The sequence below is a fragment of the Pan troglodytes genome, chromosome 6 (assembly GCF_028858775.2).
Source record: "Pan troglodytes isolate AG18354 chromosome 6, NHGRI_mPanTro3-v2.0_pri, whole genome shotgun sequence".
Lineage (NCBI taxonomy): Eukaryota > Metazoa > Chordata > Mammalia > Primates > Hominidae > Pan > Pan troglodytes.
In genome coordinates, this window is record NC_072404.2 from 167,442,873 (window position 1) to 167,467,718 (window position 24,846).

The 24,846-nt window shown below is 46.5% G+C and overlaps 3 protein-coding genes across 43 annotated transcripts in view; 2 read left to right on the plus strand and 1 right to left on the minus strand.

Moving 5' to 3' along the window:
* KMT2C (lysine methyltransferase 2C) overlaps positions 1 to 10,617 on the minus strand; it is a 304,403-nt gene extending 293,786 nt beyond the window's left edge. For 17 of the 41 annotated variants that reach the window (XR_010158721.1, XR_010158720.1, XR_010158719.1 and 14 more), the window contains exon 1: positions 9,571 to 9,968. Coding sequence is in view for 37 of the 41 variants with exons in the window: in XM_063815089.1 (XP_063671159.1) it covers positions 9,571 to 9,731 (161 nt within the window). In the remaining 4 variants the exon portion in view is untranslated. Of the gene's footprint in view, positions 1 to 8,793; positions 8,894 to 9,570; positions 9,992 to 10,448; positions 10,520 to 10,558 lie in introns of those variants that run through there. The other 24 variants (XM_063815097.1, XM_063815073.1, XM_063815071.1 and 21 more) reach the window with 10 other exon arrangements.
* Positions 10,618 to 16,102: 5,485 nt separating this feature from the next.
* LOC107971878 (putative fatty acid-binding protein 5-like protein 3) lies at positions 16,103 to 17,125 on the plus strand. Its single transcript, XM_016945967.4, has one exon. It carries the CDS (start codon positions 16,524 to 16,526, stop codon positions 16,929 to 16,931), a length of 408 nt encoding a protein of 135 aa, XP_016801456.1. The 5' UTR covers positions 16,103 to 16,523; the 3' UTR covers positions 16,932 to 17,125.
* A 1,694-nt stretch (positions 17,126 to 18,819) lies between these two features.
* Positions 18,820 to 21,270, plus strand: LOC107971862 (putative T-complex protein 1 subunit theta-like 1). The gene is given in 2 exon segments (XM_016945911.3): positions 18,820 to 20,370; positions 20,373 to 21,270. Coding segments are annotated over 2 exon segments (1,674 nt in total). The 5' UTR covers positions 18,820 to 19,457; the 3' UTR covers positions 21,134 to 21,270.
* The last annotated feature ends 3,576 nt before the right edge of the window (positions 21,271 to 24,846 follow it).

Below are 24,846 nucleotides of genomic sequence, written 5' to 3' on the forward strand. Positions count from 1 at the left end.
GTTTTTCGTGTATTGCTCATAATGAAAAACATTTCATAGAGATTTCTGCTGACCTAGCTTTTTAAAAATCTTTCTTCTATTTATTGGGGACATCTGCGTACAAAGAAAATCTTTGCCACCCCACTATCCCCGCCTCCAATAACAACTGCATTATTTTATGTCATAGTTTTTTTTTTTTTTTTTTTTGGGAGATAGGGTCTCGCTCTGTCACCCAGGCTGGAGTGCAGTGGCAGGATCACAGCTCACTGTAGCCTCCAACTCCTGGGCTCAAGCAATCCTCCCATCTCAGCCTCCCAAGTAACTGGAGCTACAAGTGCATACCACCGCATCCAGCTATTTTTAATTTTTTGTAGAGATGGGGATCTCACTATGTTGCCCAGGCTGGTCTCTAACGCCTAGACTTAAGCAATCCTCCCACCTTTGCTTCCCAAAGCACTGGGATTACAGGTGTGAGCCAACATACCCAGCCTTATATCATGGCATTTTTGGAGTGAGTTTGGTTTCTAATCACTTCTGTCTCTAAATAGTTTATAACAGGCAACTGATTGATAATTGATGATTAGTGGCAATGACAGTAACAACAGTAGTTAAATCCTTACAACAGCACCTCTTAATAGGACTTAGTCTATGCCAGAAACTGTTCTAAATTCTACACATATATATAAATTCATAACAATCCTAAATTAGGTGTATTATTACGTCCTCTCTACAGGTGAGGCAACCATAGCACAAAAAATTTAAGTAACTTGCCCAAGGTCAAACAGCTAATATGTAGTACAACCTAGACTTGAATCCAGAAGGTCTAGGCTCTATAATCAGTGATGCCCCCAGAATTTGGTTTTCTCATTTGTCAAATGATTTACCATTTCTGAAGTATTAAGCTTTTTTCTTTTTTTAAATGCATAAATGTATACTGAAAGAATATACTCCCCAGAGTTTTGTTTTGTTTTGTTTTGTTTTGTTTTTTTGAGACAGAGTCTCACTCTGTCACCCAGGCTGGAGTGCAATGGCACGATTTCAGCTCACTGCAAACTCTGCCACCCAGGTTCAAGCAATTCTCCTGCCTCAGCCTCCCGAGTAGCTGGGATTACAGGCGCCTGCCACCATGACTGGCTAATTTTTGTAGTTTTAGTAGAGACGGGGTTTCACCATCTTGGCCAGGCTGGTCTTGAACTCCTGACCTCGTGACTCACCCTCCTGGCCTCCCAAAGTGCTGGGATTACAGGCGTTAGCCACTGCGCCCGGCCCCCAGAGTATTAATATTTATTATGTATTCTTCCCAATCTTTTTATATGCACAAAATATACACACAGTTTGGGTTTATGTGCTTTTCACAAAATAAAGTTACTGCTAAACTTACTGCTTTACAACTTTTGGAAAGGTTTTTCTCTAGTTCAACAATGTATCATAGACATTCTCCCACTTCAGGGCCCACAGATCTATCTCTATGTCTTGATTTAAAACTGCTTGGTAGTCCATTGATGCATATTTTGTTGTTGCCAACTTTTCTCTACTACTAATACTGCTGCCATGAGCATCTTGTATGTATATGTTGTCCATTTGTAATGAGAATATATTCTGATTTCCTTTCTTGTTTTTCCGGGTATAACTGGTCCCCTATCTCCTAAGGGCAACAAAGCATCCTAATCCTTTACTAATTCCCATACGCCATATTCTCAGTGATTACATGTTAAGTCACATCTTTAAATACTTATCCTAATCGATTCCTCAACTCCAGTCCTACTTCCCCGAATGCTTAGCAGGCATCCAATCTATTTGGATGCCTGCTACAACATCTATGCCAGAAACTGCCGAATTCCTCCTTTGCAGTGACTGGAATCTTCCTCCCCATTCGCCCTACCAACATTCTATGCTTTGGCTTGATCTCTCACACTACAACTATTGTAACAGCCTATTATCTCTGCCTCCAGGTAACTCCTGTCTCCATATTATTACCACAGTGTTTTTTTAATAATAGGCATCATTAAATCACCAAGTATTTGAGTGCCTACATTCAAATGCATAAATGCTAAACAGAATACAAAGTAATTTAGTAAGGTTCCTATCCTCAAGAATACTGTAAATACCTGCTTTGAAAACTTTCATTTAAAAAATAAAATAACCGGGCATAAAGCAGAGATTGAGACCTGTAGTCGCCTGGTGGTCCGCAGATTAAACCTAGCCTACAAAGTGTAGGCGCAAATACCGTTTTAGATTCTAATTAATGAAAAACACTTAAAATCCAAGTTTAAAAATCATAAAAAGGGCTGGGTGCGGTGGCTCATGCCTGTAATCCCAGCATTTTGGGAGGCTGAGGCAGGTGGATCACCTGAGGTCAGGAGTTCGAGACCAGCCTGGCCAACATGGTGAAACCCCGTCTCTACTAAAAATACAAAAAAAAAAAAAAAAAAAAAAAACTAGCCGGGCATGGTGGTGGGCGCCTGTAATCCTGGCTACTCAGGAGGCTAAGGAAGGAGAATCGCTTGTACCCGGGAGGCAGAGGTTGCAGTGAGCCGAGATCACACCATTGCACTCTAGCCTGGGCAACAAGAGTAAAACTCCATCTCAAAAAAGAAAAAAAAAAATCATAAAAATCCAAGTTTCCGCCCTCTTGAAAAATCTAGAAACAGCATCTCAAATAGCAACCATCAGCCAGAATTCTGTATCAGTTTCACCTTAAGCAGGGCATAAGGACTCCTAGACTTCCCCAAGGCTGTTTTTATTTCCCATTTTCTCCCCAACCCAAGGTCTAAAGTGTCAGTTGTCATTCAGATTCTTAGAAGCAGCCTACTGTTCATTTAAATTGCTTACCTGCTCCCTGTAAACAGTTTATAACTCCTGGACTACAGGATAAAGCCCAAACTCATGAGTCTGGCATTCAAGAACTATCACAGCTTGGCCTCACCACTACACGCAGCCTCTGTTCTAGTCACACAGTCACAAGCCACCCCACCTTTTACACCTCCTTCCCTCAATAATTTCATTCACATTGCTCCCTCACACGCTCATTTTCTTGTCATTCTACTTGGCTAAATCCCACCAATCCTTCAAGGTCTAATTCAAATACTACTTCCTCCAAATCTTTGAGCACCCCTCTAGCCCACAATAAATCTTCCAGGGTTGATTGTTCATCCCAGGACATATTTAGCACTTTGTAGCTCTTTAAATAACATGTACCAAATGAAAGATCTAAAAAGTTACATAGAAGTATAGAAAACTTAAGACTTGTTAAACAATTTTACACTTGTAGATCATATGTAGTTACTGCCATCACAAAATTAACAGCAGAAACAAAGTGAAACAATTTTCCTTTTACCTGAGGCTTTTTCTAGAATATTACAAAGTGCAAAAAGAGCTGTGTCATTTGTTTCTCTCAACTTGTGCTCTTAAGTCCTTCAAATTCTGCAAATAAAGGGATCAACACTTCCAATTATAAATTCAAGATTGGTCTATTACTTTTTTTTTTTTCTTTTTGAGACGGAGTCTCACTCTGTCGCCCAGGCTGGTGTGCAATAGCACGATCTCAGCTCACTGCAACCTCTGCCTCCTAGGTTCAAGCGATTCTCCTGCCTCAGCCTCCCGAGTCACTGGGACTATAGGTGCCCGCCACCACGCCCAGCTAATTTTTGTATTTTTGGTAGAGACGGGGTTTCACCATATTGGCCAGGCTGGTCTCCCACTCCTGACCTTGTGATCCGCCCACCTCAGCCTCCCAAAGTGCTGGGATTACAGGTGTGAGCCACCGTGCCCAGCCTTTCTATTACATTTTCACAGATAACCACCAGCATATATCTACAAGCAATGGCTATAATAAAAAAAGAAATAATCTCAGCCGGGCGTGGTGGCTCACGTCTGTAATCCCAGCACTTTGGGAGTGCCGAGGCAGGCAGATCCCCTGAGGTCAGGAGTCTGAGACCAGCCTGGCCAACATGGTGAACACCCATCTCTACTAAAAACACAAAAATTAGCTGGGTGTGGTGGCATGCGCCTGTAATCCCAGCTTTTTGGGAGGCTGAGTCAGGTGAATCGCTTGAATCCGGAGGGCGGCAGCCGCAGTGAGCCAGGATCACGCCACTGCACTCCAGCCTAGGCAAGAGAGTGAGACTGTCTCAAAAAAAAGAAAAAAAAAAAAAAACCAGAAATCATCTCTATTCTACTTCATAACTTTTGCCACTTATCCTGCCAACAAGTTCTCAAAATAACCACTGTGGCACAAACATGATAAAGAAAAATTTTAAAGAGAAAAGGAAGAGATTAATCAGCTTTCTGAAATTAAAAGATAAAAATGGACCAAAACAATATAGAAAAAAAAAAGTAAAGGCAAACACAAACTCACACGCTGACTGGAAAGTTTATTCCATGGCAGCTAAAAATTGTTTGGCCCAAACATCTCACAGATTAAAAACTAAATCACAACCTAACGAGGGTATCTAACACGTCCCCACCAGGCAAGAGTGCAGAGAGACCATCTAATGTTCCTATTTATTTATTTAGAGAGTCTTGCTCTGTCACCTGACTAGAGTGTAGTGGTGTGATGTCCGTTCACTGCAGCCTCAACCTCCAAGCCTCACACAATCTTCTCTCAGCTCAGTCTCCAGAGTAGTTGGGACTACAGGTGCCTACCACCACACCCAGCTAATCTTTTTGTAGAGACAAGGCCTCACTTTGTTGCCCAGGCTGGTCTCAAACTCCTTTTAAATGAGGATTAAGTGATCCTCCTGACTCAGTCTCCCAAAAGTGCTGGGATTACATATATCAGCCACCACACCCATCCTTAATGTCCTTTATAACTGGAAACTGACCAATTTTCACCTTGGAAGGTCAATGAAGTTTCACGAAGCCCCTCCATCATAAACTTAAAGTGACTTAAGTTTACAGAGTTGGACAACCACTATCTACCCAGAGAAACCTGACTGTGGTCTGGGAAACTTTGCAGTTTTGCGGAACAGAGGAATGAGAGGAAGCAGTGTGGCTTGTCACTTGGCAAATTGACAACAATTCTGGCATTATGGAATTAACTGAAATACTACGAAAATGTAATAAATCACAAGTGTCAGAATGGGAAAACAAATTGTTGTGATACTTTTAAATTTCCATGGAAATCCATGTTTATCAAGTTTACATATTAGTAACCAATATGTAAATTGGTAAGTTTACATATTAGTAACCAATATGTAAATTTATATATTAGTAAACAATATATAAATTTGTATAATAGACTAAAAATAACATCTTCTCAAATATTAGAAATTCCCTGGGCCAGGTGCGGTGTCTCATGTCTGTAATCCCAGCACTTTGGGAGGCCCAGGCAGGCAGATCACGAGGTCAAGAGATTGAGACCATCCTGGCTAACGGGGTGAAACCCCGTCTCTACTAAAAATACAAAAATTAGTCAGGCATGGTAGTACGTGCCTGCAGTCCCAGCTACTCCAGCTACTTGGGAGGCTGAGACAGGAGAATCACTTGAACCTGGGAGGCGGAAGTTGCAGCGAGCCAAGATCGCACCACGCACTCCAACCTGGGTGGCAGAGCAAGACTCTGTTAAAAAAAAGAAAAAAGAAAAAAAACAAGTTCTTATTCATGGGAATTTCAGGTCAGGTTAAACAACAACCTCCTAACAGGTAAGAGAGGGTAGCAATCCTGAATCAACTTTTCAACTGAATTAAAACATTTCAGTGCCTATTGAGTCCCAGAGACCAATAACTATCAAAAATTTTATCAGATCTCTTGGACAATAAATTATTAAGAATTGCTGTCATAAAAATTACAAATTTGCATTATCTCAAAAAGCATGAATAATAGTGCTATCCCTCAACTATAAACTTGTTTTATTAAATGGTATATATTGTAATGCAGTACAGTTTTCTATCACTTATTTCAAATTCACAGCTATGAAAAGGAGAAATTTTGTTGGGGGAAGGGCGTTACAAATACAGAGTAGCAACCTAGCCATTTTTGCTGGTCCTTGTAATGACAATCACTGGTTGTGCCTAATTTTTCTACAACAATAATGCTTAAGGTGGCTCTCTAATAATAGCAATTGCCCTCTGAAAAGAAAGTGGTTCAGGGTATAAAGAGTTTACTCAAAAAAGGCCAAGGATAGTGCTTCAGAAATCCTATCCCTACCACCTGCTGCTTCTGTATAACCACCCCCATCCCCCACACCCACACCCATTTCTGACATCAACTTTCATGAACTGGTAAGAAACATAGTAGAGTAGAATGTTTCTTTGGCTTCCCAACTTGGTAATGTGAATTTACAGTGTAAGGATGGAAAAAATAAGAAAAAAGCTTCAGAAAAATTTTTTAACATTAACACAAAAATAATCAGATCTTTAATATGTGCATATTCTGACAGAGGCCTGCCAATGGTTAAGACCTGTGCCTCTGATAAAGATGATGAAGTACTCCAAATTATCAAATAATTTGATACTTTTTACAGTTAAGGAAAACTTTCAAATGAATGTAAATTTCACTGTGCCACTTGACATTTGTACAATAGGAAACCTCTATGTATTTACTTTTCCAACTCTAAGATTAACAGCTTCAGTTCAAGTTTCTTGATTTTAGGTAGTAACATTTTAAGATATTTATAGTTAATGTAAAAGCAGTAACTATATAGCTATGCTTTTTATTCATGACAAAATACACAAAAACAATCTAGCTAACACTATAAGACAAGAAAATGCTTTATTTACCTAATTATTAAAAATTTAAACTTGAGGAAAGTGTAATTGGTGGTGCATGTTTTTTTAAGCCAAAGATAAATACATAAATCCACTTCATTGTCAAAAGGCATCTTCTCAGCAGGGTGCGGTGGCTCACGCCTGTAATCCTGGCACTTTGGGAGGCTGAGGAGAGTGGATTACCTGAGGTCGGGGGTTCAAGACCAGCCTGGCCAACATGGTGAAACCCTGTCTCTACTAAAAATATAAAAAATTAGCTAGGTGCGATGGCGCACACCTGTAATCCCAGCTACTCTGGAGGCTGAGGAAGGAGAATCGCTTGAATACAGGAGGCAGAGGTTGTGGTGAGCCGAGATCATACCACTGCACTACAGCCTGGGCTACAGAGCAAGACTTCGTCCAGAAAAAAAAAAAAAAAGGCATCTTCTCTACTTAACGTAACTCACTAAGTTAATGAACATCTAAGTAACATTAGCAACTTAAAATATCTCTATGGTATTTAGCAAAGAAGATTAATTTTCATTTCTCAGGTGAATTATTTGCAATTTCACATAATTTCACTGGTTACAAACCTAATTTACACTGGTTACACATAAGTTTCACTTTCAGGGTCTTTACTGTCCAACTACAGGGTCTTTTCTGCATGGATTCTTATACAGTATAGAGATACACAATTCAAAAACCTTCTCTTTGCTTTCCAATTCATATGTTAGTTTCCATTTACATGTTTCTAAAAACAACTGGAGATTCCATTCCCTTCAAAAGACACAATTTCAAAAAAAACGCTCTAAAAAGTTTAGACCCGTCAAATTTACCAGTAGACTTTAATTTCCTATAAAGAAAGCAGTACTAGTTTTCAAATCTAAAAGAAAAAGCTCTGTACAGACTTACATTTGTTCTAAATATTTCCAAAAGTTTTGATTTTTCATAGTTAGATTATACTGTTATTCAGCAGAAATTTTTTATCTTCTCCAAAGGCTACCTATTACTTCATATGAGATTCAGAATTAAAATAATAAAGTGGCAATACCCTAATCGTCCAGTGCACTCAGGAGCTGCACTAATACAAATGAGCTCATTTCAAAAGTAGGGTGTGTTCAAGTGTGCGCGTGCGTGCGAGTGTGCGCGTGTGCGCGTGCACAAGCACGCCCTTACAGGAGTATGGGGTGTGGGGTGTGACAACATAGATCTAATCTTTCTGGAGTTAAGAATTCAAATGCAAATTTAAAACAATACTTGCAAATTAATGTTCAGTAAGAGATGAAGAAATGCTTTGCAAATAGTGAAATGGGAGGCAATCAAGGTAAAACCCCAATATGGCTTGTCCTGAGTTGCTTTAAAGGATGCAAAAAAAAGTGGCTTACACGTCTAAAAATTACTTAAACCTCCACTTCCTTCTACAAATTTCAGTTAATATAGAATAAGGGCATTTTATACTTGCCACTGTATTACAACGCAAGTGGCATAATAAATAAGTCCTAACTTTGTATCACGAAGAAGCTAATGTAATAATGTACACACATCCTGTACTTGCTTCCCTCACGATTATCAGAGCTAGGTAAGAGCTGGCAATAAAATATGGAGGCAAGTTGAAGGCCCTGAATCATTTTCATAGTAAAAGGACAGCGGGGCAAAAAAAGAGCACATTCAAGTCAAGAGCTTAATGGGTTCCCACAACCCAGCTCTGCTATGCCTCAGTTCACGCTACTATTTTTACTACAAATCACCAAACAACAATACTATTACTAAGTGAATGCACCCGAACCAAAGAAACAGCCTATCCATAAACGTGCTGGCTTCCTTCACGTCCCAGCGCACCCTTCCACTCCCGACAGTTCAATGAGAATATCATCTCACGAAATGAGTAAGCACACACGCCATTCTACAACTTCGAGAGACATTCACAGTTCTTCCACGGCACACGCGAGAGCCACAGAAGCCGAGCAGTTCGCTGGCACTAAAACGGTGTCTTAATTTACAAGCAAAGCCGTCAAATAACCGTTCTGTAAGAAGACATTTCTGGTCCTCTAATAAGCTGGGGTCCAGCCCTACTGTACGCTCAAAGGCAGGCGACCCTATTCCCAAGCCCCTTACAGCTAAGACTTACGAGGGAAGCGACATTTACATCTGCACTCTCTCCGAATAAGTGCTCTTGGTATTCTGCCTTACGAGGGGACACTGGCTACGTCTCCAAAACTTAGGCAGGCCGTGCCCCGAAGCTGTGGGATCCCACAGGAGTTGTGCTTTCGGAGCCCGGGAGTGCGGTGCTGGGTGTTGGGGGAGGGGGGAGGAAGTCAAATGGCTTCCTAATATATCATCACAAGAAGAAAACACAGGTTTGGGACCAGGAAAAGTTCCAGGAGCAAGTCGCTGACAAACAAAAGCTGCACTCGCCCGGCCGCTTTCTTCTCGCCCCCAGCCCGCGCCCCGAGACCACCTGGCCCGGGCGTTTTGACAGCTCCGAGAGTTTCCCGAGCGCCGACGGCTCGGCGGTTCGCCCGGAGTCCGTCCGGGGACTACCTGGGCGCGCTCCGGGCTTGTTTTCTCAATGATCCAGCTAGGCCAAGACGCGGCTACGAGAAATTTCTCCAAAAGAAGAGTCGCGGAGAAGACCCAGTGAAAAGGCCCGACTGAAAAGTAAAGTGTGCGGAGCCGGGCGCCGGCGGGAGCCCGGGCGGGCGGCGCGGAGCGGGGGAGGCCGGGCGCGGGCGGCTACCGAGGGGCGCGGGGCCGGGGCCGGGAGCCGCCGCCGCCCGCGGGCCCGCCCCGCCCCCACCCCGCCGGGGGGCGCCGGGGCGCGGAGGCCGCGGGGCGGGCGCCCGGTGACAGCTCCGGCCCGGCGCCGCCGCTGGCTCCCGGCCTGGCTCCCTCGCACTCAACTTACTTCTTTCTGGCTCTCTGGAAAGGGGAAGCGCCATCTTTGCGAGGCCGGCCCCGAGGTCTTTTGTCTGCGGCTGCGGGGCTCGGGGCCGGGGCTCCAGGCTCCTCGGGGGGTGGTGGCGGCGGCTGCGGCTGCTCCACGCTCTTGTCCTCCTCCGACGACATCCTAGTCACCAGGAAAGACACATGGATCCCGGTCCTCCTCCTGGGGGGCTCCCGCCGCCGCGGCCGCCGCCGCCGCTGCTGCTGCTCGGGTTCCTCCTCCCCGGCTCAGCCTCTCGCATTTCCCGCAGCCCCGGGAGCAGCAGCAGGTACCGGGAGAGGCGGCAACATGGAGCGAGCAGGACACGCACTCACACACATCGGCGCGGGCGCGCGCACCTCCGCGCGCAGGGGCCGGGCGGGGGGCGGCGGGCGGGGCGGGCGGGGCCGGCGGGTGCGGGCGGGCGGGGCAGCCAGGCGGGCGGGCGGCGTGAGGGGCGCCGGCCCCCGGGGTCTCCGCCCGCGGCCCCTCCCCCGGGCCGCCCGCGGCAGGAGGAGAAAGGGGCCCGGCGCGGGGAGGGCCGGCCGCGGGGCCCGGCGGGGGCGGCGAGGGGGTCGCGCCCCCGGCCGGCCGCCCCTCCTCCGCGCGTCAGGCCCGTCAGGCCCGGGCGGCGGCGGCGGCGGCGGCGAAGTTTTGACAGCTGCTCCAGTGGCGGCGCTGGGCGCCGGGCCGCGGCTCGCTCCTCACACTCGCTCTCTCACACACGCTCGCTCGCTCTCCCGGAGCAGGGGAGGAGGAAGTTTTGCGGGTGTGCGTGGACCCCACACACACGCCGCGCGACCGTGGCCGTCGCGCGAGGCCCGCGCCGGGGATCCCCCGGGGCGACCCGCACCACAGACCTCTCCAACTCGCAGCCGTCGCGCCCACACACCGCCGCCTCGACGGCCCCCGCCCGCTCCCCCACTCTCGGCCCCTCGCCCGCCCCCCGCGCGCCGCCGCTGCCACTCACGGGCCTCGCTCCGCGCATGCGCCGCTCCCGCCGCCCGCGGACGCGCGGCCGCCGCTGACCTCACCGCCCCTCCCCCTCCCCCCCGGGTTCCCTCCCCCTGTGACGCGGCGGCCGGGCCCAGCCGCGACTCCGGCTCCGGCTCCGGCTCCGGCTCGGGAGGTAGCCAAGCTGTGGACCCAGAGATCCGGGATCGGGATCGGGATCGGGGGACTGCGGGCGAGGGCGGGAGGGAGCCGCGGACACACGCCGAGGCGGCCGCGGTCGCCCGGCGCAGACCGGCGCGAGGAGCAAATGTGCGCCCGCACGGCGAGGGCAGCCCGGGCTTCGCTGGTTCTCGCCGCGGTCTTTCCTCGTAGCGCCCACACTACGGGGAGGAAAAGGAATGGAGTCAACTTCGTTCTAATCCAACGCCAGTTAGTTTCCTTATTATAACGTCATTTTTTTTAATCCAGAAAAGGTTCATAAGGATGTAAGACGAAAAGAACGATGACAGCTCGAGAAATAAAACGGTTAGAGACAATATAAGCCAATAAAAACCCAACCACTTGATTTTAACGTTCAGTGTGTTGTGATGAAGAGGCAAAAATCGAAGTATTTCTAAGCCACCTCTCATAATATGTAAAAATGGTAAAAAGAAAAATGGGGCTAGAATCCGCCTGAAAAATGCACTTTCTCAAGAAGGACAGTTACAAATATGGGATTCTGGATTTCTCAGGCTAATACCTAACACTTGGACGATGATCTATTCTGTGCTTTCCATTCACTATCGATTAGTTTATGAGAGTGAAAAAATTCTAGATTTGAATAGGGGGGAAATAGTAAGACCTATCAACCATTTATGAAGGATTGGGGTAAACTATCATTTAATAAGCATCTACTTTGGGCCTGGCGTTAAGAGGCACACTCTCATGTTGATTTCTTTTGATCTTCGCAGTGTAGTTTTAGTGTAAGGTAAAAAAAAAATAGGCTCCTTTTCCAGCGATGTTTGCTTTCCCTTCTAGTAGCTAGGATGTTAACTTTAAACTGTGTCTTCTACTTGGGCAAAATACACACATTTTGATTCCCAGAGCCTATTCTAAATGAAAGCGTAATTTTTTGAAATGGCTGAAATGAGGAATAACGTCAGATAGTCATTTGAATACCTTCAGGGTTTAATCCCTGCTGGCTCTTTCAAATTTACTAAATTTATAACCAAAGGAAATTTGGGATTGAGGAGGAGGCTGGCATGGTAAATGCAAAGTAGAAATTAAAAGTGCCTGACGATTACACATAGAAATACAACATATATGTGACTAGTGATAAACATATGATGTGATCTAGTGAAAGTTTACTCAGTACAAATTTGAAAGCACCCTTTCTTTTTTCATTTTTTTCAGCACATTGTACTTTAAATAAAGTGTGCTTTCAAAACTGGATTATTGATCCAAATGTTTAGCTGTGTTCCGTACTGAAATTAGAATAGGCACTTCCACGGTGAGTTTCACATGTACAAAATTACACATCAGGATAATTTACTTTCATACGCTTCTCCAGCACTTCCGAGAACTTAAGTGTCAGTGGATACAAATTGCAAGTCACTCCTGCTGGAGAGTTCACAAGAAACAAAGGGTACTAAGAGCAGAAAAGTGAGCCGAGTGAATGGAAGGGTAGAAACAGAGGTTTGTGCAGGGATGCTTCTGGATAGATGATGATGCAGGTAAGTAAACTCAGCCTGAAATCTCCATTCCTTTGGCCACTATGAGCAGGGAGTTGAGATCTGTTTTAAGAGAGCTGATAGCAGTCTCCTTGGCATGAAGTTATCATGAACAGAGCAAATCAAATATAACCCAGGATGCTGAGGAAGGATTCAAGGAATACTTATTCAACATAAATAAAGGTTTTCCAGAGGTGTTTCCATCTCAGTCATCCAAATTACACAGCTCTGAGACCACAGTAGCAAAAATCTAGGAGGCAGGGAGCTGAGGTCCTTCAAAATTATGAAAGCAAAAAGGCAGGAGCATCTGGAAACAGTACCAAATACAATAGAAAAATATTAGAATGTGTACTTTCTAATAAGTATACATGTTAAATATGGGATTTTAAATTTAGGTAGTTGTGTACTAACCTGTTAACCAATCATCTGCAAAGGGGTGAATTACAAGGGACTTTTACTGTCTAAAATATTTGAATATTTCAAAGCACATGTAGTAATCATCTAATCATATATATATATGTAGTTTTTAATGGGGAGGGAATGAGCATTGTTATCTGTGACAAAGAAAAACCAACATCTCAGGAAAATATAGGCAAGGAAGATTCTCAAAGCATCTAGCAAACAAGTGACAGTGAATAAAAATTCATAGTCCAATATTCATCCTTACTAATTGAAGGCCTATAACATGTGATTGTCTTTATTTAGAATGCACAGGTTCACTGCTAAATGTTGTCTCTCTTGTTTTCCCATAAATTCCTCAGGGCTTTTTAGGAACCAAACTTTCACAGTTATAGAAGGACCACTGAAATCTTAAATTTTAGATCTTAGAATTTTTGTGTTCATATTGTTATTATTAAAGTTGCACTGTAGGCTGGGCACTGTGGCTCATGCCTGTAATCCTAGCACTTTGGAAGGCCAAGGCGGGTGGATCACTTGAGCTCAGGAGTTCGAGACCAGCCTGGGCAACATAGTGAGACCTCCGTCTCTACAAAAAAATACCAAAGAAAATTAACCAGGCCTGGCTGGGCGCGGTGGCTCATGCCTGTAATCCCAGCACTTTGGGAGGCCAAGGCAGGCGGATCATGAGGTCAGGAGATCGAGACCATTCTGGCTAACACGGTGAAACCCTGTCTCTACTAAAAATGCAAAAAATTAGCCCGGCGTGCTGGCAGGCGCCTGTAGTCCCAGCTACTCGGGAGGCTGAGGCAGGAGAATGGCGTGTACCTGGGAGACGGAGCTGGCAGTGAGCTGAGATCGTGCCACTGCTCTCCAGCCTGGGTGACGGAGCGAGACTCCGTCTCAAAAAAAAAAAAAAAAAAAAAAAAGAAAAGAAAAATTAACCAGACCTGGTGGCACATGCTTGTAGTCCCAGCTACTTGGGAGGCCGAAGTGAGAGACAGTCTTGCTCTGTCACCTAGGCTAGAGTGCAGTGATGCGATCTCAGCTCACTGCAACCTCCACCTCAAATTTGCCGGGCACGGTGGCTCATGCCTGTAGTCCCAGCACTTTGGGAGGCCAAGGCAGGCGGATCACCTGAGGTCAGGAGTTCGAGACCAGCCTGGCCAACATGGTGAACCCCCATCTCTACTAAAAATACAAAAATTAGCCTGGCATGGTGGCGTGCGCCTGTAATCCCCGCTATTCTGGAGGCTGAGACAGGAGAATTGTTTGAACCCAGGAGGCAGAGGTTGCAGTGAGCCGAGATCGCGCCATTGCACTCTAGCCTGGGCAACAAGAGCGAAACTCTGCCTCATAAAAAAAAAAATTCATATTGCTATATAAGTTATTTCAGTAAAGTATATCATGTGCCTGTTTGGTGGAAAAGTTAAAGGAAGAAACCAGGAAGGAAACAAGCAGAACAGTCATCTTCAAAAGTAATTTGTGTTTAAGAATGTGAGGCTTAAGTAGATGTTTTGCAGTACATTTTATATAGATACGAATCTTGCCCTCTAGGGGTCTATACTTTAAGCCTGGCAGTAGTAGTTAACAAGGATAAATATAAAAGGACAACTAAGCAACTAGAAAATAAACATGGAGGCCGGGCACGGTGGCTCACGCCTGTAATCTCAGCACTTTGGGAGGCCGAGGTGGGAGGATCACGAGGTCAGGAGTTCGAGACCAGCCTGGCCAATATGGTGAAACCCTGTCTCTGTTAAAAATATAAAAACTAGCTAGGCTTGGTGGTGCACACCTGTAGTCCCAGCTACTCAGGAGGCTCAGGCAGCAGAATCCCTTGAACCTAGGAGGCGGAGGGTGCAGTGAGCCGAGATTGTACCAGTGCACTCCAGCCTGGGCAATAGAGGCAGACACCACCTCAAAAAAAAAAAAAAAAAGAAAGAAAGAAAGAAAGAAAGAAAAGAAACATGGAAAAACATACAAATAGAAAGATTAAATATTTATGTCCATTGTGTACAAGATCATAGTTTTAAAAGAAATGCATCTGTGGATTCAGGGGGAAGGGCAGCAGTGGGAGAAGTCATAGCAGACAACCATATCTATTCAGAAGAGGGTGACAGAACACATTCTGCTGGCAAGTATCATAAACTAGAAATTTTCAGGCCAGGAATGGTGGTTTACATCTGTAATCCCAGCACTTTGGGAGGCCGAGGTAGGCAGATCACTTGAGGTCAGGAATTCGAGACCAGCCTGACCAACATGGTGAAACCTCGCCTCTACTAAAAATACAAAATTAGCCAGGCGTGGTGGCAGGCACCCGTAATCCCAGCTATTCTGGAGGCTGAAGCAGGAGAATTGCTTGAATCAGGGAGGCGGAGGTTGCAGTGAGCCAGGATTGTGCCACTGCACTCCAGCCTGGGTGACAGAGTGAGACGCTGTCTCAAAAAAAGAAAGAAAAGAAAGAAAGAGAGAAAGAAGGAAGAAAGAAATGGAATAGACAGCCCTATTCATCACCCTGCAGGCTGAAGCCTAAATTCCTTGGCTTGACTCACTAGGTCCTGGAGAGCCCCTGCTACCCTCTGGCGAACATGCTCATCTCTTCCCCAGCTTTCCTTCTCACCTGACCACCAGTTTTCAGAACTCCTTCCAGTGGGCTACAAACCACCAGGCTGTCCCATCGCCCTTCCCCTTTCCACGAGGCCAGTTCCTACTTTTTCTTCTGCTCTTGCTTTAGACCTCTGCCCTCCGTGAGAATGGCTGTGTCCCCCTAAATGCTTCTGCCAACCTTGTGCTTTCCCCACTCACAGCTCTCATTGCCTGTAATCAAAGTGCCCAGATTAATGTCTGTATTGTCCCTAAACCCAGCGGAGATGGCAGTAGTTATCTGCCTTATTTCCCCTATTCAACAGCAGCTCGGTGAACAGTTGTAGGGTAACTGAAATGAATATGAAAATATAGGTTAGGTGTTAGAAAAAGAGCTAAGAGGATCCTTTATAGGAATGTTTATTTTATTTTATTTTATTTTTTGAGACAGGGTCTCACTCTGTCACCCAGGCTGGAGTGCAATGGCACAATCTCAGCTCACTGCAACTTCCACCTTCAGGGCTCAAGCAATCCTCCCACCTCAGCCTTCCAAGTAGCTGACTACAGGCACACATCACCAAGGCCGGCTATTGTTTTGTATTTTTAGTAGAGACAGGGGTCTTGTCATATTGCCCAAGCTGGTCTTGAATGCCTGAACTCCACCTGGCTGAGGCCTCCCAAAGTGCTGGGATTATAGGCTTGAGCCACGGCCACTGGCCAGTCGTGTTTATTTTATTTATATATTTATTTATTTATTTATTTATATTATTTATTTATTTATTTTTTGAGACTGAGTCTCGCTCTGTTGCCCAGGCTGGAGTATAGTGGTGCAATCTCGGCTCACTGCAATGTCCACCTCCCAGGTTCAAGAGATTCTCGTGCCTTAGCCTCCCGAGTAGCTGGGATAACAGGCACCCACCATCACACCTGCCTAATGTGTTTATTTTTTTAAAAAAAGAAACTGTATCTTTAGAGAAAATGTATACATGCATACTTTGCTACATTTTTGTTGATTGTTACATTTTACATTTGTATAACAATACAGGCAAGTCATCTTTGCACTCATAACCACATCTTTTATGCAACATCAAGCCTACTCTGAGGTACAGGCTTTCAGAAGCCTGAATTTGGAGGACCATGCCTGAACCAAATGGAGTCTCCAGAATCAAAACTGCTCAAAATAATCATTCATGGTTCTCAGACCAAATAAGATCTACTTAGAAACATTTCTCGACAGCACGCTGCCACGCCGACACAGACCCCGCTCTGCACGCCAGCCCCCCTGCACCCACCATGGCCACAGTTCAGCAGCTGGAAGGAAGGTGGCGCCTGGTGGACAGCGAAGGCTTTGATGAATACATGAAGGAGCTAGGAGTGGGAATAGCTTTGCGAGAAATGGGCGCAATGGCCAAGCCAGATTGTATCATCACTTGTGATGGCAAAAACCTCACCATAAAAACTGAGAGCACTTTGAAAACAACACAGTTTTCTGGTACCCTGGGAGAGAAGTTTGAAGAAACCACAGGTGATGGCAGAAAAACTCAGACTGTTTGCAACTTTACAGATGGTGCATTGGTTCAGCATCAGGAGTGGGATGGGAAGGAAAGCACAGTAACAAGAAAACTGAAAGATGGGAAATTAGTGGTGGAGCGTGTCATGAACCATGTCGCCTGTACTCGGATCTATGAAAAAGCACAATAAAGATTCCATCATCACTTTGGACAGGAGTTAACTAAGAGAATGACCAAGCTCAGTTCAATGAGCAAATCTCCATACTGTTTCTTTCTTTTTTTTTTCATTACTGTGTTCAATTATCTTTATCACAAACATTTTACATGCAGCTATTTCAAAGTGTGTTGGATTCATTAGGATCATCCCTTTGGTTAATAAATAAATGTGTTTCTGCTAAAAAAAAAAAAAAAAAAAAAGAAAGAAAAAGAAACATTTCTCAGGCCGGGCACGATGGCTCACAGACCAGGCACAGTGGCACACACCTGTAATTCCAGCACTTTTGGGAGGCCGAGGCAGGTGGATCCCCTGAGGTCGGGAGTTTGAGACCAGCCCGACTAACATGGAGAAACCCTGTCTTTACTAAAAATACAAAATTAGCTGGGCATGGTGGCACATGGCTACTCCGTCCCAGCTACTCAGGAGGCTGAAGCAAGAGAATTGCTTGAACCCAGGAGGCAGAGGCTGCGGTGAGCCGAGGGTGAGCCAAGATCGCGCCATTGTACTCCAGCTTGGGTGACAAGAGCGAAACTCCGAAACTCCATGTCCAAACAAAAAAAGAAACATTTCTCTGAGCCAAGATAATGTTGAGGAGGAAATGATTACAGAATAGCATATATGTATCACAATCTTATGTAAAATGGTGTAAATCTATAATTATGTATGCATACAATATGTGCAAAGTAGTAATGTTCATCAAGTTGTAAACAATGGTTATCTCTGAACTAGGATTCCAAATAACCTTTCCCCTTTTTTTTTTGAGACAAGTCTCTGTTGCCCCGGCTGGAATGCAGTGGTGCAATCATGGCTCACTGAAGCCTCAACCTCCTGAGCTTAAGCAATCCTCCCGCCTCAGCCTCCCAAAGTGCAGGGATTACACGCATGAGCCACCACACCCAGACTAAATATGTGTTAAACTAAAGCAGAAGCATCATTACCCAAGTAGGCTCTATAGGAAGAAAGAGGAGACGAGTGAGGAAAGGAGAGAGAATGAAAAAAAGAGACTTAAATTGTAAGCATTGAAGGTTAGGATGGGAAGGCAATTCGCATTTAAACCTCAGGGCCCCATTTAGGCTTCTACCTCCCTGACCACTGGGAGGCTGGTTGCTTTTCACCCCTCTGGGTTCACTTCTATTTGTCTGTGAGCTGTCAGCATCCTTCCCCCCTTGTCTTGCCCTGCCTCTGCCAGGGAGGCAGAGTTGGGAGTCGTGGCACAGGCATGCACGCTGTGCAGCCTCCCACACCTGCACCCTGAAAGACCAACAGACACCCGAAGAAACCTGATACACAAGCACAAACTGATAAGATACCCAAAAAGGCAAAGGCAGACAGATAGCAAAACATGGCTAATATTACACAGTACTGCAAGAGAAAGTAACACCAAAACAAAACAAAACACAGACATCATCTCTCAGTTCCTTCTCAAAAAAAAAAGGCCAGGTGTAGTGGCTCACACCTGTAATCCCAGTATTTTTGGAGGCCGAGGTGGGCAGATCACTTGAGGCCAGGAGTTTGAGACCAGCCTGGCCAACTATGGCCAACATGGTGAAACCCCCCATCTCTACTAAAAATACAAAAAATTAGCCGGGCATGGTGGCTGGCACCTGTAATCCCAGCTACTGGGAGGCTGAGGCAGGAGAATTGCTTGAACCTGGGAGGCGGAGGTTGCAGTGAGCTAAGATTGTACCACTGCACTCCAGCCTGGGCAACAGAGTGCAACTCTGTCTCAAAAAAAAAAAAAAAAAAAGCGTGGGTGTGGTGGTGGCTCACACCTGCAGTCCTAGCACTTTGGGAGGCCAAGGTGGAAGGCTCTCTTGAGGCTAGGAATTTGAGACCTGCCTGGACAACATACAGAAACCTTGTCTCTACAAAAAATAAAAAAACTAGCTAGGTGTGGTGGTGTGCGCCTGTAGTCCCAGGTACTTGGGAGGCTCAACAGGAAGACTGCTTGAGACCAGGGAGTTGGGCCTGCAGTGAACCATGGTCATGCCCCTGCACTCCAGACAGGGTGAAGTGGGTAGTTTTTCACTTGATCTCCTCCTTATTGTATCTAACGTTTAAACAAGTCTCAGACCTGGTGCAGAGGTGCATGTACCTCCATTGCTGGACAAGGCCTGACTTTTGCCTGCTGGTAGGGCCTCCTCGGTTCTAACCAGACTTCTGGGACCTCATTCTCTATCCTGGTTCCATTTTCCACTTTGTGACTTCATCAGTTAAAGATCCCATTTCAGCCACCAAAGTTGAGAGGCCCCAAGACCCAGTTCCTTTACAGAATCAACCCTGGGGTGGCTTTAGGACTGGGCTCTTTGGAGCTCATCCTTGGACCCACAGTGGAGCGCTGGTCTGTGCTGACATCTTCAGATACCAATCAATGGGCATTTGGCTCCTTGCTTCCACTGACCTCTTGAGTACTTTCAACGATCGGTGTCAAGGGTGCCCCTGCTGCTGTTTCTAGAGCATCTCTGCAACCCACGGTGGCCTCTCCTCTCTCTGTGGGCCATGGACAGCACAGTCCCTTCAGCCCTGGAGCTGTCCCAGCGGCTGGCACTGAACCCAAGGGAGAGCCCAAGGAGTCCGGAAGAGGAGGAGCCCCACCTGCTGAGCAGCTTGGCTGCAGTCCAGACCCCAGCCAATGTCATCTGGCCTTGCTATGGCCCCCACGGCCGGCAGAAGTTCCTGGTGACCATGAAAGGAGAAACAGTGTGCACGGGGTGTGCCACTGCCATCCTCAGGGCCCTGGAGCTGGAGCACCCAGCGGCATGGCTCCTCCGGGAAGCAGCCCAAACCCAGGCAGAGAATAGTGGGGATGGCACAGCCTTCGTGGTTCTGCTGACAGAAGCCTTGCTGGAACAGGCAGAGCAGCTGCTGAAGGCCGGCCTGCCTCGCCCGCAGCTCCGGGAGGCCTACAGCACAGCCACTGCAGAGGTCCTGGCCACACTGCCCTCCCTGGCCATCCAGTCTCTGGGGCCTTTGGAAGATCCGTCCTGGGCCCTCCATTCTGTGATGAATACCTACACCCTGCCCCCCATGGACCACTTGACCAAGCTGGTGGCCCATGCCTGCTGAGCTATCAAGGAGCTAGACGGCAGCTTCAAGCCTGAGCGTGTTGGGGTGTGCGCGCTGCACGGGGGGACACTGGAGGATTCCTGCCTCCTCCAGGGGTTAGCAATATCTGGGAAGCTCTGTGGGCAAATGGCCGCAGTGTTAAGTGGTGCCAGGGTGGCTCTCTTTGCTTGCCCCTTTGGTCCTGCCCATCCAAATGCACCAGCAACGGCCTGTCTTTCTAGTCCTGCTGATCTAGCTCAATTTAGTAAAGGAAGCAACCAATTACTAGAAAAGCAAGTAGGCCAGCTGGCAGCCGCGGGAATTAATGTGGCAGTGGTGTTGGGGGAGGTCGACGAGGAGACCCTCACACTGCGGACAAGTATGGCATCGTGGTGATTCAAGCTAGGTCTCGGATGGAGATCATTTACCTGAGTGAGGTGTTGGACACACCTCTGCTGCCTCGTCTGCTCCCTCCCCAGAGGCCAGGCAAGTGCCAGAGGGTTTACAGGCAGGAGCTGGGAGATGGTTTGGCTGTGGTATTTGAATGGGAATGTACAGGCACACCTGCCCTCACCGTGGTTCTCAGGGGAGCCACCACCCAGGGGCTGCAGAGTGCAGAGCAGGCCGTCTACCATGGCATTGATGCCTATTTCCAGCTATGTCAAGATCCCAGACTGATCCCAGGAGCTGGGGCCACAGAAATGGCTTTGGCAAAAATGCTCTCTGATAAAGGAAGCAGATTGGAAGGGCCCAGTGGGCCTGCATTCCTAGCATTTGCCCGGGCCCTGAAGTATCTTCCTAAAACCTTGGCAGAGAATGCAGGCTTAGCTGTCTCAGACGTGGGGGCAGAAATGAGTGGAGTGCACCAAGGTGGGAACCTCCTAATGGGTGTGGGAGCTGAAGGGATAATAAATGTGGCCCAGGAAGGGGTGTGGGACACCCTAATAGTCAAAGCCCAAGGATTTCGAGCAGTGGCTGAGGTGGTGCTACAGCTCGTGACTGTAGATGAAATCGTAGTGGCCAAGAAAAGTCCCACACATCAGCAGATCTGGAATCCTGACTCTAAGAAGACAAAGAAACGCCCACCTCCTGTCGAAAAAAAAAAAATCCTTGGAATGAATAACTGGTGATACCCTCAATAAAACAGGGATTACCAAGAAGGGAACAATCACCCCAAAAATGAATGTTTGCCTTTATTCCATGTTTGGTACTTGATTCAGTTTCTTTAAATAAAAACATGAAGGAACATAAAATTTCTTTTCATGTGCTTAGTTCCTTTCCAGTTCTCGAATTTTTTTTTTTTTTTTTTTTTTTTTTTTTTTTAGAGATGGAGTCTTGCTCTGTTGCCCAGGCTGGTGTGCAGTGGCGTGATCTTGGCTCACTGCAACCTCCGCCTCCCTGGTTCAAGCGATTCTCCTGCCTCAGCCTCCCGAATAGCTGGGACTACAGGTGCGCGCCACCACGCCCAGCTATTTTTTTGTATTTTTAGTAGAGACGGGGTTTCACCATATTGGCCAGGCTGGTCTCGAACTCCTGACCTCATGATCCTCCTGCCTCAGCCTCCCAAAGTGCTGGGATTACAGGCGAGAGCCACCGTGCCCGGCCAGTTCTTGACCTTTTCATTTTCTGTTTCTCTCTATCAGATTCTCTTCCTTTCCTACGATAAGAGCAGGATTCAATTCTATTAAGATTTTTAAACTGAGTACCTATGTGGGCTTTGGGCATGCAAAACACAGTGCAGCCATCTCTTCCCAACTATTTGAGCATTCCCTGCATGATATTCTGACATATATGGACTTATGTCTAGATGTCACTTTAGGAGTCTGAAAACATCAGTTGCAGCTTACAAGAGTGGTCAGTCCTTCCCGTTGTGGTTATTTGAAAAAAAAGAAGGGACTATCATCTTAAAGCACAGAGAGAGAGAGAGCAGGAAAAGGGGCTGCTGTGCTGGCAGGCAGAAATTTAACTTAAAAAAAAAAATCCTTGCCTGACACAGTGGCTCATGCCTGTAATTCCTGCACTTTGGGAGGCTGAGACAGGAAGATCGCTTGAGTCCAGGAGTTCAAGACCAGCCTGGACAACATAGTGAGACCCTGTCTCTACAAAAATAAAAATTAAAAAAAATTAGCCAGGCGTGGGCCGGGCGTGGTGGCTCAAGCCTGTAATCCCAGCACTTTAGGAGCCCGAGGTGGGCGGATCACCTGAGGTCAGGAGTTCAAGACCAGCCTGACCAACATGGAGAAATCCCATCTCTACTAAAAATACAAAAAAGTAGCCGGACGTGGTGGCACATGCCTGTAATCCCAGCTACTTGAGAGGCTGAGGCAGGAGAATTACTTGAACCCGCGAGGCAGAGGTTGTTGTGAGCTGAGATGATGCCATTGTACCCCAGCCTGGGCAACAAGAGCAAAACTCTCCCTCAAAAAAAAAAAAAAAAAAAATTAGCCAGGCGTGGTGATGCATACCTGTAGTCCCAGTTACTCAGGAGGCTGAGGTGGGAGGATCACTTAAGCCCAGGAGATCGAGGTTGCAGTGAGCTGTGATTGTGCCACTGCACTCCAGCCTAAGAGACAGAGCAAGACCCTGTCTCAACAAAACAAAACAAAACAAAACAAAACAAAACCAGCAAACATCCTTGGCATAGATAACAGAAGATAAGAACACATACCTTAGGACTATGCTAAGGTTGTTGTGTAGGTGAGGAGAAAGCTGAGGGTATGGGGAAGGGCTAGGATTGGACAACCTTGGGCATTAAAGAAGGGGTCTAAGCAGAGGTGAGTGGGTTCAGCACCTAATACCCAAAGCTTTTTCCACATTTTTAACCATCCAAGTTACTCTAGGAAAAGATCAGAACCTATGGGACAGAATCTAGGAGATGAGAAGGTACAATCTCTTAGAATCATAAAAATAAAAAAGCTTTAGGCATATGCAGAGAGAATGAGACTCAAGAAACCATTGTCTTATAGCACGCATATTAGCCGCAACACAGCAAAACAAAATTTTATTTATTTATTTATTTTGAGACAGAGTCTTGCTCTGTCACCCAGGCATAGTGACTGGTGTGGCCCAGGCACCAGTGCAGCGGTGCAGTCTCAGCTCACTGCAACCTCCACCTCCTGGGCACAAATGATTCTCCTGCCTCAGCCTCCTGAGTAGCTGGGACTATAGGTGTCCACCACCACACCTGGCTAATTTTTGTATTTTTAGTAGAGACGGGGTTTTGCCATGTTGGCCAGGCTGGTCTCAAACTTTGGACCTCAGGTGATCCACCTGCCTCGGCCTCCCCAAATGCTGGGATTACGGGTGTGTCCCACCCAAATTTGCTATATCTTGATTTTGTCTAGAATCTAAGTATCCTCTTTAATGTCATCTTTAAGTGTCCCTTTTTTTTTTTTTTTTTTTTTTGAGATGGAGTCTCACTTGCCCAGGCTGGAGTGCAGTAGCATGATCTCGGCTCACTGCAACCTCCACCTCCCAGGTTCAAGTGATTCTCCTGCCTCACCCTCCCAGTAGCTGGGATTACAGGCGTCCGCCACTAAGCCAGACTAATTTTTTTGAATTTTTGTTTTTTTTTTTTTGAGATGGCATCTCACTCTGTCACCCAGGCTGGAGTGCAGTGGTGTGATCTCAGCTCACTGCAACCTCCACCTCCCAGGATGAAGAGATTCTTCCGTCTCAGCCTCCTGAGTAGCTGGGACTACAGGTGTGCGCCACCATGCCTGGATAATTTTTGTATTTTTAGTAGACACAGGGTCTCACCATAATGGCCAGGCTGGTCTCGAACTCCTGACCTCGTGATCCACCCGCCTCAGCCTCCCAAAGTGCCGGGATTACAGGCATGAGCCACTGTGCCCAGCCAATTTTTTTGAATTTTTTGTAGAGACGGGGTTTCACCATGTTGGCCAGGCTGGTCTCGAACCTCTGACCTCAAATGATTCGCCCGCCTCAACCACCCAAAGTCCTGGGATTACAGGCATGAACCACCAACTCCAGCATAAATGTCCTCTTTAGTTGTCAAAACATATGACTCAAACATCAAGTTGGTTTTTTTCTCCTACTGACTATGGAGAAGTTGACCAGAATTTGACCTCAATTTGGCCAGATCCAGACTCTTCTTCTGAGATTACAGGATCAAGGTCTCCTAGCATGCTAGGTCTCAATCCTCAAAGGCTTTGGCTTTGGGGTTGGCTACATATTTCTCTTCCAAGATGAGCTGCTTGCTTCAATTCCAGAAGCAGTTGAATTTCAGAAATGACAATTCCTGGAGTACATTTTCTTTTTCTTTTTTTTTGAGACGGAGTTTCACTCTTGTTGCCCAGGCTGCAGTACAATGGCATAATCTCGGCTCACCACAACCTCCGCCTCCCAGGTTCAAGCGATTCTTCTGCCTCAGGAGTAGCTGGGATTACAGGCATGTGCCACCACGCCTGGCTAATTTTGTATTTTTAGTAGAGACGGGGTTTCTCCATGTTGGTCAGGCTGATCTCGAACTCCTGACCTCAGGTGATCCGCCCACCTTGGCCTCCCAAAGTGCTGGGATTACAGTCATGAGCCACTGCGCCTGGCCATTCCTGGAGTACATTTTCTACAAGAACTTGTAGCTGGTGGACTCATCCCAGACCCCTTCCAGCTTTGTGACACTGCTTTACTGTGCTCCAGGTTGATCTAGCAACCAGAGAACAATAGCCACAATCCAGAGAAAACGGGAGGAAAATGAGAACTGAGTCCTGGGAAATGAAGGAGATGAGAGGCTGACTTGGATAGTGGAGGCTGGGACTGAGCCTTGGGAACTGCTCATCCATTTGGGCTATATGTAGGCCAGTCATGGTGGCTCATCACCTCT